The sequence below is a fragment of the Schistocerca piceifrons genome, chromosome 8 (assembly GCF_021461385.2).
Source record: "Schistocerca piceifrons isolate TAMUIC-IGC-003096 chromosome 8, iqSchPice1.1, whole genome shotgun sequence".
NCBI classification, from domain to species: domain Eukaryota; kingdom Metazoa; phylum Arthropoda; class Insecta; order Orthoptera; family Acrididae; genus Schistocerca; species Schistocerca piceifrons.
The window spans coordinates 238,500,492-238,516,418 of record NC_060145.1 but is presented as its reverse complement, the minus strand read 5'-3'; the positions used below and the strand labels follow the sequence as shown (position 1 = coordinate 238,516,418).

The window sequence follows — 15,927 nt, the reverse complement described above, 5'->3', positions numbered from 1 at the left end:
TAAGGGCAACTTCCATCTGCACAGTTCAGAAAAGCTGGTGGTGGAGGGGAGGATCCAGAATGCAGATACTCTGGGGTCATCTAGTCCCTGCACACCCCACCAGGCAGCACTTTTCTTGCTCCCCACTCATACCCTGCTATCCCTACCCCCCCCCCCCCCCCCCCATTCCCCATTCCCCATTCCGGGTTGGTACTTTAATTCAACGCCATAGTTGCATTCCTATCCAAGTTTCTGGAGATGGCAGTTGCGTGCATGAGGTGTGCTTGCTTTGATGAATGTGTGTGTGTGTGTGTTTACTTTTCTGAAGACTGTTTTGGCCAAAAGCTAAATGTGTAAACTCTTTTCGTTGTGCCTATCTGCAACTCAGTGTGTCAACTTTACAGTGAGTAGCAATTTATCCTTTTCCTAATATTGTTGATATTCCATTCAGAGTTTCCACTGTTTAATTACAACATGGGACAGTAGCAAAGCAAAAAGTAAACACTAATTTGTGGGATTCCAGGACTTAATGTCACATTTTCCTTCAAAGTAAATGGAACTATGCTCTGCTTCTCTCAAGCTATAAATAAGAGTCTAGCAAATAAAAAATACACAAGTTTTGAATGGCTACTTTCAAATATGTCTACAACAAACTGTTTGCGTGCATACATCTCCACTGTCAATGCAATGTAATGCTATCATTCCTATCAAAACAATATACCCTGCCAGTTCCACCCCTTGGACAATGTGGTGAGTGATAAGAAGTGGCACATTGACAAGAGTCATTTTTTGCTAGAAGAAGAAAGAAACAAATAGCAACGGGTGTAAATAATGGCTTGACGCTAGACTAACCCGGTTTCTGTTTTATGCTACAAGACAAAATGAAAAGACTATAATCTGATTTATCATAATTTTTGTTCATGAAAGCAAAATAGTGTAATTTTAATTCAGTTTGATGTGATCTGTCTATAGGGTTGTGGCACTTGGCATGAGAAGGATAACTCCCACAGTAGCTAAAATTACAGCTTTTAGCATCAATCCCATACATAAGTATCGGCAGAAGAGGAGATAATTATAAAAGTTATTTACCTTTGCACAAGAAACTCAGATACAGATTCATTGTCATCATCAATGGAACTGTGATGTAATGTCTGGTAGGAATCTTTTGGTCTTTCAGACAATGAATCAGTGTCTGCTCCATTTCTGTAATAGAGGTTATGAACAGTATTGTCATTAGTTCATAAGCATATAAATAACTGCTCTTTATATAAATGCTCATAGCCAGTTTGGGAGTAATTTCAGTTGCTATGTGATAGAAATGAATGTTCAAAAAATTATCTAGCATGTTAATTTGAACAAATGAGGAATACTGGCTTTTAACATCAGGAATTAGTGACCAACATGAGATGCTCTGAGACTGCACCTACTTCAATCAAAATGGTACAATAGAAGCTGTTCTTTTAAATAAAACTGTAAAAGTGTTTTACTTTGCTTACAGTAATGTTTAGTCAATAAGATTAAATGAATCTCACATTCATTTAGCATACAGTCTTATTTAAATACATTTCTAGTTTTCAGTACTGGATTTACATCTATGCCTAACATACAAAGTTTGTTGTCAGCAATCAGTAACTGTTAAAACATACAATTTCAATCTGAGCAATTGAAAATGTTGTGACCAGAGATTTTGTATATAAATTATTACAAAAAATCACTTCATGTGAGGCAAGCTGTATCTTGCTATAGCAAACATTGTCAAATATCAAACAACACTTGCCCGTGAAAGGCAAAGGTCCCGAGTTCGAGTCTCGGTCCGGCACACAGTTTTAAACTGCCAGGAAGTCTCATATCAGCGCACACTCCGCTGCAGAGTGAAAATCTCATTCTGGAAACACTTGCAGTAACTGGTGACTAAAAGATAAATTTCATTGTAAATAATTTAATTAATACAACTCCAACTATGGAAGTGTCAAGTTCTTGTCTTAGGTTAAAATATGAGAGTGGTTTGATAAGTACGGTGAAAAAGCAAAAAGAGATGTTTGTTTTGTTAAGAGCTCAGCTTACTTCTCAACAGTCTCCTTTGAGTGACATACACTTTGTGTTTCAAAGATTTTATTTACTTCCTCTAATAATGGGTGAGATCACCAACAAGTTTAATTTTTTTACATTTATTTTACAATGATTCCTGATCATCAGAACAAAAGGCATGAACGGCAGGTAATATGATTTACCCATGTCTCTATCGTAGACCTCTGCGATGTGAAGTGTCCGGTATGCAGTGACGTCACGGCTGTTAAAACTTTCCAGCCCTGGAACTTTATCAGCTTTAGGCCCACGTATGAGGGCTACGATTACCCATCTGTTACCTAGCTGCAGGGTATCACTGTTGCTAATAGTAAAGTTGAGAACTCCACCACAGAACACTAATGGACCATGCAGGATGACTTATGCACCTACATAGTTGGAGGTATTAATAGCAATATTGTCTATTGCTTTATAAACTGTAAGGTGGGTACGCCTTCTTCTTCTCCTATAACATTGTGGCATCTTCTGTGTGAGCGGACCAATGCTGTTGCTCGAGCGGCTGCACGAAGACTGATGCCTTCTTACTAGTTTCATTACTTATAGAAACAAAGCAAAAAAAGATGTTTGTTTCATTAAGAACTCAGCTTACTTCTCAACAGTCTCCTTTGAGTGACATACACTTTGTGTTGCAATCCTCCAGCTTTTCCAACCCATTGGAAAAATTGATTCTGTCAAACTCTGCAAAATACTCATGGACTGCAACTAATAACTTCCTTATTTGATGAAAATTTCTTCACACCAAGCCAAAGTTTCATGTTAGGCAAGAGGAAGAAGGCACTTGGTGGTAAGTCTGGTGAGCAGGGAGGATAAGGAACCAATTCAAAGCCCAGTTCATGCACTTTCACCATTTTTATCTCTGGTGTGTGGGATAGTGCATTATCCTGGGAAAAAAGCATTTTTCTGCATGTCAACCTTGGTCTTTTTTCAGCCAACACAAATTTCAAATGATCCAACAATGAAGCATAAGGGAGTCTATTTATGGTTTTGTCTTTTTCCAAGTAATCGATGAGGATTATTCCTTGGGAATCCTAAGAAAACAGTGGCCATCGCCTTACTAGCCAAAAAAAATGGCCTTGCCTTCATTGGACCATTTCCACCAGCCTTTGTACATTGTTTTGACTGCCGTTTTGACTCTGGTGTGTTATGATGGATCCAGGTTTCATCAACAATTACAAATTGGTGCAAAAGGTCTTGTGGATTGTGATTAAACATCATCAAGCATTATGCTGAAATGCTGTGCCAGATTCTCTTTTGATCAACTGTATGCAGTCAGAAACAGCTTTTTCATAGCCAATACTCCATGCAGGACATCATGCACTCCCTCTGTTGAGATGCTTAAAGCCTCAGCAATATCTCAAATTTTTATTTGGCAGCCTTGCATTACCATATCATGGATTTTGCCAATGGTTTCCACTGTGGTGGCCTCAATTGGACAGCTAGAGTGTGCTTCATCTTAGGTGCTTGTCTGAGCACATTTACATTCATTTTTCCAGAAGTAAACAGTCTTCAATGATGGTGCAGAGTCCACATGAAATTCATCTAATTCTGTTTTGATTTGTGTGACCGTCCAAACCTTCAAATTAAAATGTTTAGTAACAACAAGAAACTGTTTTCTCTACTTTCAATCACAGTCAGCGCACTGACCAATTCAGAAAGATGTCAACAAGGGACTGTATGCTATACATTTTTGAAATTATTTATACAATCCTTGGAATAATCAAGCTTACCAACCAAAACAGTGCAACAAAAATGTTCCATTTTTTCATGAAAATTTACCATATTTGTCAAACCACACTCTTAACTAGCTTTTTGCATTACAGTATACACTTTAAGCACCAACTTGTAGCCCTAATTTTTGCAACTCATATGTAGCAAAAATTCCTGTATTGTAAAGTGTATCAAGTGATTTTGTTGTTTTAATGCATAATAATCGTGGTTGGTGGTGCATGGCAATCATACGGGAGTGATGTGAATATTGTGGGCTGGAGTTCCATTTATCATTTGTAGAGGAGAACTGAATGAGGAATGCAATGAGGCTGTCCCACAGAATGGTATGCTTTCAAGCTGAATTAGATTAGGGTGATTTTAACTAGACAACTGTAAGAACTGGGTTAGGTAACAAGCAATGAGTGAAAGATGAAGAGTTCTTCTTCTACATTTGAGTTTCTAGTATCCAGTAAGTTTGACGTGTTAGTCAAGTAGCAAGGGAAGCACCTCATCCAGCTGTAGGTCAAGGTAAGCTGCAGCAGATTTCTAGGCAGAAACTACGTATAGGTTGGTAACAAAAGACATTAGAAAGAAACGACTGTTGTTGCTAGGTAGTAGCCATGAAAGGGTGTATACCATATGGTACAAGACAAATTAAGAGCAGGGTACCAAGTCACGAGAATTGGTACACTAAGTGTTAGTCTTAGCCAGATGATTGAGGACATATGAAATTTGTATAAGGATTTTTACAAAGAGGATCAGGTGATCATACAAGATGGAGTATGGAACCGACTGGCTAAACACAAAATTACAACTTTAGGGGTGACCTGGATAGAATAGGAGTAGTAACATTACACACAAGTGTGAGTTTTATTGAGGTTCTACAGTGCTATGACCATCCTTTCATCAACACTTCCACGAGTCTTGTGAACATGGAGTTGAAAAGGTTGCTGCTGACTGAAATGAAATCTCGTGAGTGCAGTGCCTGCTGCTACAATTGTAACATAGGAATATGCTACACATTCCCCACACCTGAACAAGATCCCTGTGGTTACTGCTGTCGGAGGTATATCTTTTAGGTGAGTCAGGGTTCTGTAAAATAAGTTGTAATAACAGAAGACACACACAAAAAGTTTAAGAATGCACTGAAAAGCAAGGTTAGCTTATTTTGGACTGAGTGATATGGTAGAAGAGCTTCTTGTCCATCTGGAAAATTAAGAGCTCTGAAAAGATAACCTCTGTATCTGAACTCAACATACTGCAGAGTTAGAGGAGTTGAATATAGAAGTTTACATTCTAGCATCTTACTTAACAGAACTAATAAGGGAAGAGGAGGCAATATCTGTCACTGACATGCCACGCAGTGGCCAAGCAAAATTACTAACTATAGAAGAAAATTATTAGCTTCATTAGCTTGTTGCACAGGTACTCAGTCACCCAAGATATCTGCAAGAAGAGCTTCTAAGAAAATACAATTTTCTGAACGGAGTTTAAGAAGAATATCCCAACTCACAAAACAATCCAATGGTATGATGAAGCAAAAAGATGGAAGAGCATTCTTAATATCCACAATTTGTTATTGAACAAGATAAATGTTTCTGGAGTTCAGTTTTGGGCTAATATATGCAGCACAGGAGTCACAGGCCCTTATTTTTTCCAAGGGACTGGGACTTCTGAACAGTATCTTCAAATCTTATGGGAAGTTGTTTTGGACTAGTCAATACTCCTGTGCTTTAAACTGTGCAAAAAAAGACTTTTTGGTAGCAAGGGGATCTGTACCACATTGCAGTTCACAAGTTTGTGCATTTTTGGATGACAGTTTTTAAGAGTGGATAGGAAAGCAAGGTCCTCCAAGATCACTGGATCTAACACACATGATTTTTCAGTGTGGGAAGTATTGAAACACCATGTTTTCACTACAAAACCATTAAATCTATAGCATTTATGGGACCCAATCAAAAAAGAATTTGAAAACATCTGTTAAAAATGGGAAGTTATGTGACAAGACACACAAATCAATGTTTAAACAACGTGTTAAATGTCTAGGTAACAATGGAGGACAGTTTGAGCAATTTCAATTGGCAAATTACTTTCTACAAACCATTAAAGCCACAAAATACTATATTGCAGTTTTGGTTAACTGACTTTTGCTGTATGCTGTACCTATTAGCTTAGTGCATTTTTAGAGGGAGGTTGAAATACACCACTGTTAAACCCCTAAACAAGGAAGGTGAGACACATACTAATAACTGTAGCTCTTTCACCAGTCACATTTTCCAAAATTTGTGAGAAGCGCTCTAGAATGGTACCCTCCTGTAATTTACCAGACCAAGATTCCTCAACTTTACCACTGATCTAATCAGTGATTAGAAAGGAAGTATTTTACAGTTTTTCTTTTCTCACAGGCTTAGTGAATACTGTTACGGGGGCCATGAGGAACACTTAACTAATTAGAGCCCTATGTGAGCAACTATGGGGAAAACTGCATTGGCAGCGGTATCCGAAAACTCAGCAAAGTGGCTCTAGAGAAAGTGTGGGTAGTGCACCGAATGGCGAAGCTCAAAAGAGGGGGAGGTTCCATACATAAAATAAATTACAATTTACATCAGCAAGTGATATAAAACAGAGACGATGTGTGGGTAAAAAACCAATACTGTTACTCCTGTACAATAAACTACTAATATTTTAATGGTTATTATTCCATGCATTGTGAGAACCAGTGGAGAACTTATAAACAGTAAAAGTTTTTACTCACAGCAAAATTTGTTGTTGAAAATTAGATCAAGGGGCTATCTGGAAAGGCACTCAAAAGTTCCTAAAATATTCCTATGTCTCAGTTTTGTAAGACTTGTAAAATCTGTCTTTTCTAAAATATTAAGGCTGTTACCATTATTCTCCAAATATATGATCTGCATACTCTTGTGTATGTCCATGATCCGATGTCCTGTGTCGCGTAAACGAACACTTAGTGCTGATTGTGAATTCGTGCAGTTGGGATGACCTTTAAACTGAACTGAAAAACTTCTGCCACTTTTCTTGATGTTGACCCCATCCTCAATTTCCTATTTTTATATAAAGTGACAAACACCACTCTGGCTGTAGAAAGTTTGTTAAAATCATGACCAGTTTCATCTCAGCTCAGGCAGGTCCTCAGATGATCTCAATAGTGATTAGAAAGGAAGTATTGTACAATTTTTTTTTTTTCACAGGCTTAGTGAATACTGTTATTGGGGCCGTAAGGAACACTGAACTAGATGGAGCCCTATGTGAGCAGCTATGAGGAAAACTGCATTGACAGTGGTACCCGAAAACTCAGCTAGACGGCTCTAGCAAAATTTGTTGTTGAAAATTAGATCAAGGAGCTATTTGGTGTCACACTGCTAACAAGAGATGCAGTAGACATCCTATAACTTCAACCTATCACAAAGCATACTTTTCTTGTGTCTAGATTTTTGGCTGTACCTTGCAGAAAAAAAATAAAAAATTTAAGGATAATAAAGCTGTACCATACAGATAGAAAAATTAAAGTCTGCAGTAATCAGATCAATATGTTCATAAAGTTAAGCAGTTTACTGAGGTAAATAACAATTAAATATGACACAACTGCAAAATATGTAGCTAGCATTAAGAAGACACTGAAGGTGACAGAAAATTTTTTCCCAATACATTTGAAAAAAAGGTCAATTATTACTATAAATCCTACAGCACCTAGACTAAAGGGCATCATAAAGCTACACAAGGATAATTTTCCAATCAATCCTATAATGAATGCCCAAACTGGGCCTGGATATCTTTTGGAGTTGCTACTGTCAGATTATTTACATAAGTATTTCAAACACCCATGAATTTTAATATTTCCACAAGAGATAACCTCATTAAAAAAGAAAACTTTCTGACCTTTCCATCCTTGTGGGCACTTCACTGGCCTCTGATGAAGAACATGCATTCCAGCATCCAGACTGACCAGCTGCATCAAATAATAAGTAGGAATCTTATTGAGCATAGCAGAAGACCCCGGGACATCAATGAAGTACTCCATTTCATCAAACTAGTTTTTTACTTCATTTATTTCAAATTCAGAGTCATCAGATACATACAGAAACAGGATCTTGCAATGGGTTCTTCATTATCCCATTGCTTTGCTAACATATGCATGACTATGTTCAAAAATAGTATGATGGAAAATCTTAAATTATTTTCTGAAAAAATAGTGATGTGGGCACGGTACACTGATAACATTACCTTATTAGATACTGGCTCACTTCAGGAACATGATAACTTTCTGGAGGAATTAAACAAAATACAAGACATAATTTAGTTCACTATGGAATGGAGTGAAATAACTTGGTTGAATATGATGTTATAAAAAGCCTACGACTTCTGATGTAGGTATACATAGCACATATAATCACCCAACACAGTATAAGAGGGAGACATTCAGAGCACTTCTGCACAGGCTGCTTAGTATTCCATTATCTACCGAAGCTTTTGAACACGAGTTTCGGGCAATACAATTTATAGCCGCCTAGAATAGTTATGACAATGGTTTTGTACATAACATTAACAGAGGCGTAGTATGAAGGCTAAATAGGAATCACAATGTGGCACAACTTTTATCCCATTCAATGACTTCATCTCTCTTATCACAACCTATAACACAGATCCCACAACAAAAAAAGTACCACAGGATTCCTTTCTTTGGAGATACGTCTGATAGAATAGGCAAATGCCTGGTTTCAAAAACCTAACCCTGGCTTTTTATTTTCCTAACAATAGCCAAAAATTTAGGCACATGGAAATTAGGCTTCCTGATAGGTTTAAGTCAATGGGTAACTACTACTTCTTTTCTCAGCAATATGATGCCACATATATTGGCCAATCTGGCAGAAGTTTTTCAGCTCTGTTTAAATAGAACACTAATTACACAAATTCACAACCAGCACCAAGTGGGCATTTGTGTGACACAGGACTTCAGATCACAGATGTACATGACAGTATGCAGATCATATATTTGGAGAATAAGATTAAGAACCATAATATTTTAGAAGAGAGAGCAATTTTTTGAGCATTACGGATATCACCTGAGCTCATCTTGAATGTCTAGAGAGAACTGAGACATAGGAATATTTTAGGAAATTTTGACTGCCCCTGTTAGAGTTTTCAATGAGAATTTTGTGGCAAGTAAAAACTTTTACTGTTTATAAATTTTCCGTTGGTTCTCACAATGCATGGAATAATATCCATTAAAAATATTAGTAGTCTGCATAATATGGGATTAGTACAACAGAAACCCAGCCAAAGGTGTGAACTTCACTCTTTTGTATTTACTCGACGACTAGTTTCAGACTGGGACTCATTTTCAAATCATCCAGATAGTCAAAATGATATTATCAAAAATACAAGAACCATGTCAAGATAAATGCATACATATTATGAAACACAAATGAACAGTTACAGCACATACAGATAAAGTGAAAGTTTTAACTTTGGCTGGTTTTCCATTGTACTGATTAACAGAAGTTGTTGATCTGCAGCAATTATTCTAGCATGCTGGAAGTTAGTTTTCTATCCATGCCTTGTCCATGTTTTATATCAATTGTTGATTTAAATTGTAATTTGTTTTAGGTACAGCACATCCCCCTCTTACACACTTTGCCATTCAGTTCACTATCCACACTTTCTCTAGCATCATCTTGCAGGTTTCTGGATACCACAGCCGATGCAGTTTTCCTCATAGCTGCTTGCACAGGGCTGTAATTCGTTCAGTGTTCCTTATGGCTGAGCCCACATCTACTCCAGCTGATATTATAGAATTTTTTATTGGTGCTTAAATGCAATTTTGTAAATATTGAAGTGCTTATTTCACTCTCTCTGAATCAAATAGTTGTTTTATTTTTGTTTAGTGACACCCTGTTTTACATATTTGACAAATGCTTTTAATTTAATTGATGACAAGAAGGAAGGGGAGATGCTTCAGGAAAAATGTTTAATAATTTTGTAGATACAATTATGTCAGTCTACTCTATGACTCTAAACAGTATTGACCAAGCCAAGGAAAAAAGAAAAATTGTAAAATACTTCCTTTCTAATCATTGTTTAGATTGCCTGAGGACACACCTAAACTAGTGTGAAACCAGTCATTTTTTAACAGACTTTCTACAGCAAGAGCAGTGTTTGTTGCCTTTATATAAAAATGTGAGCTTTTGGTTGTGGTTTCCTGCAATTCACGATAATATACACAAACTTCTGTTCACATTAAACCTACTATCAAACAGTATTTACATTTCAACAATTGCCATTCTTTCCATATCAAATGTCCCCTCCCCCACAGCCTTGCAGACAAGCGCGACTGCAGTCTCAGGCAACTGAAACAACAGTATGTCTATTGTTGACGAAGGCCTTAATGGCCGAAAGCTATAATTATGAGAATCTTTTTGTTGTTCCTATCTGTGACTCAGCATTTCTGCTATTTGGTGAGTAGCAACTTTCCTTCTCATAATCTTAATCAGCTACTTTGACAAGGCTACGACTTCATAAAATCATGCCCTGAAATGAGGTCCACTCTGCCTGACATTTTGCCCACCTCACCTAGAATAGCCTTTCATCACCCACCCAAGCTTTGCATTATCCTTTTCCGGTCCTATGCTGCTCCTGCACCTGTTTTCCTACCATGTGGTTCCTACTTCTGTGTCCATCCTCACTGTAAGACTTGTCATATGTACCCACATATCACCACCCATTTATGTTAGTTTCTTCAGTCTCAGCATTTCTTCTCAATAGCTATTCCCCTCTTCACTCCCTTTTAGTTTTCTATATCTTTAATATCCTGATCTGTCTGTTCCCCTCCATCTGTACCATATATAATGCATTTAGCTTTCCATTCTTATTAACTCAAGTGTCCTGTTCTGAAGTGATCTCTGTCTTGTGTCTTATCCTATCTTCCACCTTTAAGCTCTCATGTTTTTAAATCTTGTCTGGTGCAGTCCCAAAAATCAGTCTTCTTTTCTTCTCATCCTATCGGGTAAAACTTCCCTGACCTGGGGTTCTGGATGGTTTTTCCAAACTCTCATCATTTCCTACACCTCACCAGTCCTTTTCCTTCACCCTTCTTCCTTCCCCATCATCCAGTTGCCAAGAGGAGGAGAAATTGGCTCCAAAAGCTTGCAAATGTCAATATCTTTATATGCTTATTCTCCTTCACTGCTTGGTGAGTAGACAGGACATACTACAATGTTATTGGATACCCAGCATTAACTGTCCACATATTGACCAACAAAGTGCAACAGGCACGGAACTCCACCCCACAAACTGACATTCGGCACCTGCATGACACAATGCATACATGTTTACATGCTAGCATTCAGTGTTGTGGTAGTTACACTGATTATTAATGTGCCAGCAACCATTTTTATAATGTTTATGGATTTGGGGTACACAGAGTGTGTACAAAGGTAAATCACAAGGTCTTTGCCCCTATTTTTTATTAGCCAAAGCAAACATACAAGTAATGACAAATATACATTCTATTCTACATAGCTTACACTATTTTTCCACATAGTCCCCACAACAGTTCACATATTTGTCTGATGGCAGCACTAAATTTGAAATGCCCCTGCTGTAGAATTCATCCTGCTGTCTATGGAATCACCATTGGACTGCTGTCTTGGCTTCATTGTTACCTGTGAATTGCGGTCCTGCCAGTAACTCCTTCAGCCATCTGAAAACATGGAAATTACTAGGAGGCGAGGTCTGGACTGTATGTTGGGTGGTCCCATATTTCGCAGTAAGATGCCCAGAGCTTTTCAACAGTTTTGATTGCCACATGCAGTCTTGCACTGTCATGCAGCAGAATCACACTCTCCACATTGAGAATCCCTCAGTGCCTTTGCATGATGACAGCCTTCAGACATGACTTGGGGAACAATAACTGTCGAGATTGATGGTTGCACCTTGTACGAAATTCAACAGGAGCGGTCCACAGCTATCCCAGAAGGTCATTAAAATAACTTTCGCAGTAGATGGTGCTAACAGAATTTTTTCATCATGGGTGAACCCGGAAGTTTTTACACCATACTCTGCTGCTTTGATTCCAGCATTTCACTGCCAGTAACAATGTGGTCCAGGAAACCTTCATCCTCCCTGGTGTAATGTTCCAGATGATTTGGTGAAGACCTCATTCACTTGCCTTTCATCATGTCATCAAACTGCTTAGGCACCCACCGACATGAAACCTTCCAGTACCCTAAGCACCTGTTAACGATGTTGTAAGCACTCCCACATGATATGCCAACTTCCAGGAAATGGCTGTGATGTGCACATGCCAATCTGCTTTCACCATTGCACCCACGTGGCAAATGTCATCAGGCAGCAATGAACATGGCCTCCCCAGCTGCTCATTGCCATGCAAAACTTCACAGCCTTTGTCAAACTCACATCACCACCACCTCACAGTTCTCAAAGTGAGACAGTTTTCCCCATATGTGGGCTGCATTTTCCTGTACATCTTGATGGCATTCGTCCCTTGCTCCATAGAAAACGAATCACACTGTTGCTCTAATGCAGTGGATGCGTGGAACACAACCACCATATTTAACAACTGGCAACAGCGCCGTGCGATGGGACTACCAGCAGATAACGCCGGCATAACCAAGAAAGGTCCAGCGTTGGGAATGGACATGTTGAGTTCTCATTTACAGCTGTAATTTGGCTAAAAAAATGGGGGCCTAGATTATCTGATTTGCCCTCGTAATTTAGATCAAAGCACTGCCACCTTTAGCAGCAACAATGCCTCACCAGGTTAGTCAACAAATGAAATAAGCTTGGATGAGAGATACTGGTATGTCATTCTATGAACCCTGTGGAGTTTATCAGTCATAGTGGCTTGTGAATGGTGGCACTGCAGTCTCTTGACAGGCCATCACCACATGTTTTCAATGGGTGAGAGAGATGGAGAAGATGCAGATCAAGGCAAGAGTCACACCCTCTGTATATCGTGGGTAGATAAGGATAGCAGGAGCAGTGTGTGCTCTTGTGTTATCTTGTTGCAAAAAAATGTCATGGAGATTGCTGGTTTGTGGTTTACGAAGTATGTATGTAGGTGGCACGTAACAATCACTTTTTTCCATTCCTCAACTGCAGTGATGCTTATTGTATTATCATCTCAAGGCGTGAGATAGTTTATTATAACATCTTGCAAAGATTCTAAAGAAGATATTTGAGACACTCGTTACTTGACAAGTTAAAATATTCTTGCTGTCATCGTCATGTAAGAATATTTTCATTCTTCAAGTGAGACCAGTTTCCAAATTGTATGTCATACTTCAAGATTAACATTTTACCAATCTCCAGCAACTGTAACCACATGTATATCATAATAATCAGCAACCAGCTGCATAAAAGAAATGTTATTTCTTTCATTGGTTCCAGTACTTAGTGCCCCTCTTCAGAAGATTATAACAATCACGTTATTTGTGAGTGCCAACAAAAATATGCATGCAGCATATTTCTGTGGTCTTTTAGTTCATAGCACCAGTACAAAAATAGTGTAAAAAAGTAGATTTTGGCTTATTTTTTATACCACTTTTGTACAGGCACTATGAACCACACGACCATAGCAAAATGCTGCATGCATCTTACTGTTGACACTCACAAATAACATTATGACTATAAGCTCCTGAAGAAGGGCAATAAGCACCTGAAACCGATAAAAGAAATAAAATTTCTTTTATGCAACTGGTTGCTGATTATTTTGATATATAATCCAAGATCTTGATCCTGTCACCCTTTTCATCTTATGCCCATTCCTTTCTGCAGCAGCCTTTTTACGACATTATCCTAGTAATGGTTTGCTCTGGCTATGACATTATGCCTTGTTACACCTTCCCAGCCTTCTTGCGCACTGGAACTTTTTAAGTGCCCTGCCCACTATGCTTCTAAAGGCCGATTCTATTTTGGGTGCTTACATGCCAAGAACCAATTACGAATGACCGTAATGCTCATAATATACACTAGCATCACAGGTGCACCAGGATGCTAATAAAATTTTTCCAGTAAACAAACAGCAGAGCATGTAACATGATGCTGATATGTCAGCCGATGGAAGAGATGACATGCAGAAGGAAACAAGTGTGTGGGTTCGGTGGTGCTAGCAGAGTACGAGTAGGACTAAACATCAACTGATACAGTTTTAATGTTTCTCAATTTATTTTTTTAAATTATTAACCATTGTTTAGATTCTTTCATATATTACTGGGAGATGGGAACCTGCTCTTGAAACTTGTGATCTGATCAGACATTTTATGTGTCCAAGTCAAATTTTAATATTTTTCTGTGCTTTTACAGATCAAAGGCTTAGAAAATTTAGAGGAAAATATTTGTGAGTTACAAAAATATAAAAATGTAAGGAGACTTAGGAAGGATATTTATATAATTCATTCTGAAATGGTTGCAAGCATGTCCTCCCAATACACCATCTACATTATTTTTGAGCGTGGGTAGCTTACCAGCTAAGAAAGGATTTTTAGAGCAATCTGTCAAAGTGTATTTTGGTTACTATTTAAATAAGCTAACTATCCACTAAATTCTTAAGGCTGGGAAGTGTACAGAAACATAACTATGTATTACACATACCCAACAAGAACAGAAGTAATGTCATCCTGTCCAGTTGCAGGTGGTGACTGAAATGGACAATTTCTGCTGGTGTCTGGCAAAGACATGTCAACACTACAAAGAGATTCTACTGCATCAGTCAGTTGACTCTGGTTTGCAAACTGAAGAGGAGTTTCATTCTTTTGAGTGCTACACAGAAAAAAACTCACTTAAGTAATTAATACCAATGATTCATTTAACTGGAAGAATAATGAAAAATTGTATAATTTCTTCAAAAACTGCTAAGTAATAATTCGAATTAAATATAATCTTAAAATATTCAATAATAAGAACAACATAAAAGCAATGTCAACAATTTTTGCTGCAATTTCCCTGTCACCTCACCTTGACCTTTGTCTACCCCATCCTCACTACAGGTGGGTCACTCTTGTCCTGGGGTCTGAGTGACCCACCCTTCCTTTTTAGCCTCCCCCAACCAATTCCCCTCTCCCTCTGATGAAGGGACTATTAGTTCTGAAAGGTAGGCAGCTTACTTTTGTGTGTGTTAATTGGCAGTACACCTAGAGCATGTTTAACCTTCTGAATGTAAGTACTGACCAGCAATGTTGTTTGGAGAGGCCCCTGGAAAGAGATCAAATTTTTGAAACCATTCGTAATTTTTGAAACCATTCATAATTTTTGAAACCATTCGTAATTTTTGAAACCATCCGTAATTTTTGAAACCATCCGTAATTTTTGAAACCATCCGTAATTTTTGAAACCACCCGTAATTTTTGAAACCATCCTACAGCCATTCACCTTTGTGGGCCATTATTCACAAGTAACTGGGAAAAAGTGCATAATGGTCTAAAAATGATAGTACACTCACACTCATAAATTAAGGATAATGCTCATACATGGTAAAACAACGCTCTGGTGGGTGGTTTGCGGGTGACCTGCGGTCATCGCATGTTGGCACTGGCAGCAGTCCACATACGCAGAGGTTTGTTGGTGCGTGTCAGAATGCGGTGTAGCGAGTAAGTGTGCATATGTTTTCAGACGTGCTAATGGCTCAAAGGACACATACTGATGACGTTATGAGGGGTAGAATACAAGGGCAACTGGCGGCTGGTCAAACACATCAGGTCGTAGCATGGGCCTTCCGTGTGCCACAAAGTGTGATCTCAATATTATGGCATTGATTCCAGCAGACAGGAAATGTGTCCAGGCGCTACAGTACAAGACGTCCACAGTGTACAACACCACAAGAAGACCGATATCTCATCATCAGTGCACGCAGATGGCCACGGAGTACTGCAGGTAGCCTTGCTCTGGACCTTACTGCAGCCACTGGAACAACTGTCTCCAGACACACAGTCTACAGACGAGTGGGCAGACATGGTTCATTCACCTGGAGACCTGCAAGGTGCATTCCACTGACCCCTGGCCACAGGAGAGCCTTTAAAGCCCGCTGGCAAGAACACAGTACATGGTCATTGGAACAGTGGTCCCAGGTTATGTTCATGGACAAGTCCAGGTACAGTCTGAACAGTGATTCTCGCCGGGTTT

General features: G+C 38.6%; 1 protein-coding gene across 2 annotated transcripts in view; it reads right to left on the bottom strand.

Moving 5' to 3' along the window:
• LOC124711396 (rabankyrin-5-like) overlaps positions 1-15,927 on the bottom strand; it is a 122,438-nt gene that overhangs the window by 93,271 nt on the left and 13,240 nt on the right. Inside the window, exons 2-3 of one of the 2 annotated variants that reach the window (XM_047241449.1) lie at positions 14,401-14,568; positions 1,069-1,182 (exon numbers count right to left, since the gene is read on the bottom strand). In XM_047241449.1, coding sequence (XP_047097405.1) covers positions 1,069-1,182; positions 14,401-14,568 — 282 coding nt within the window. The remainder of the gene's footprint in view (positions 1-1,068; positions 1,183-14,400; positions 14,569-15,927) is intronic. The other variant, XM_047241450.1, reaches the window with a different exon arrangement.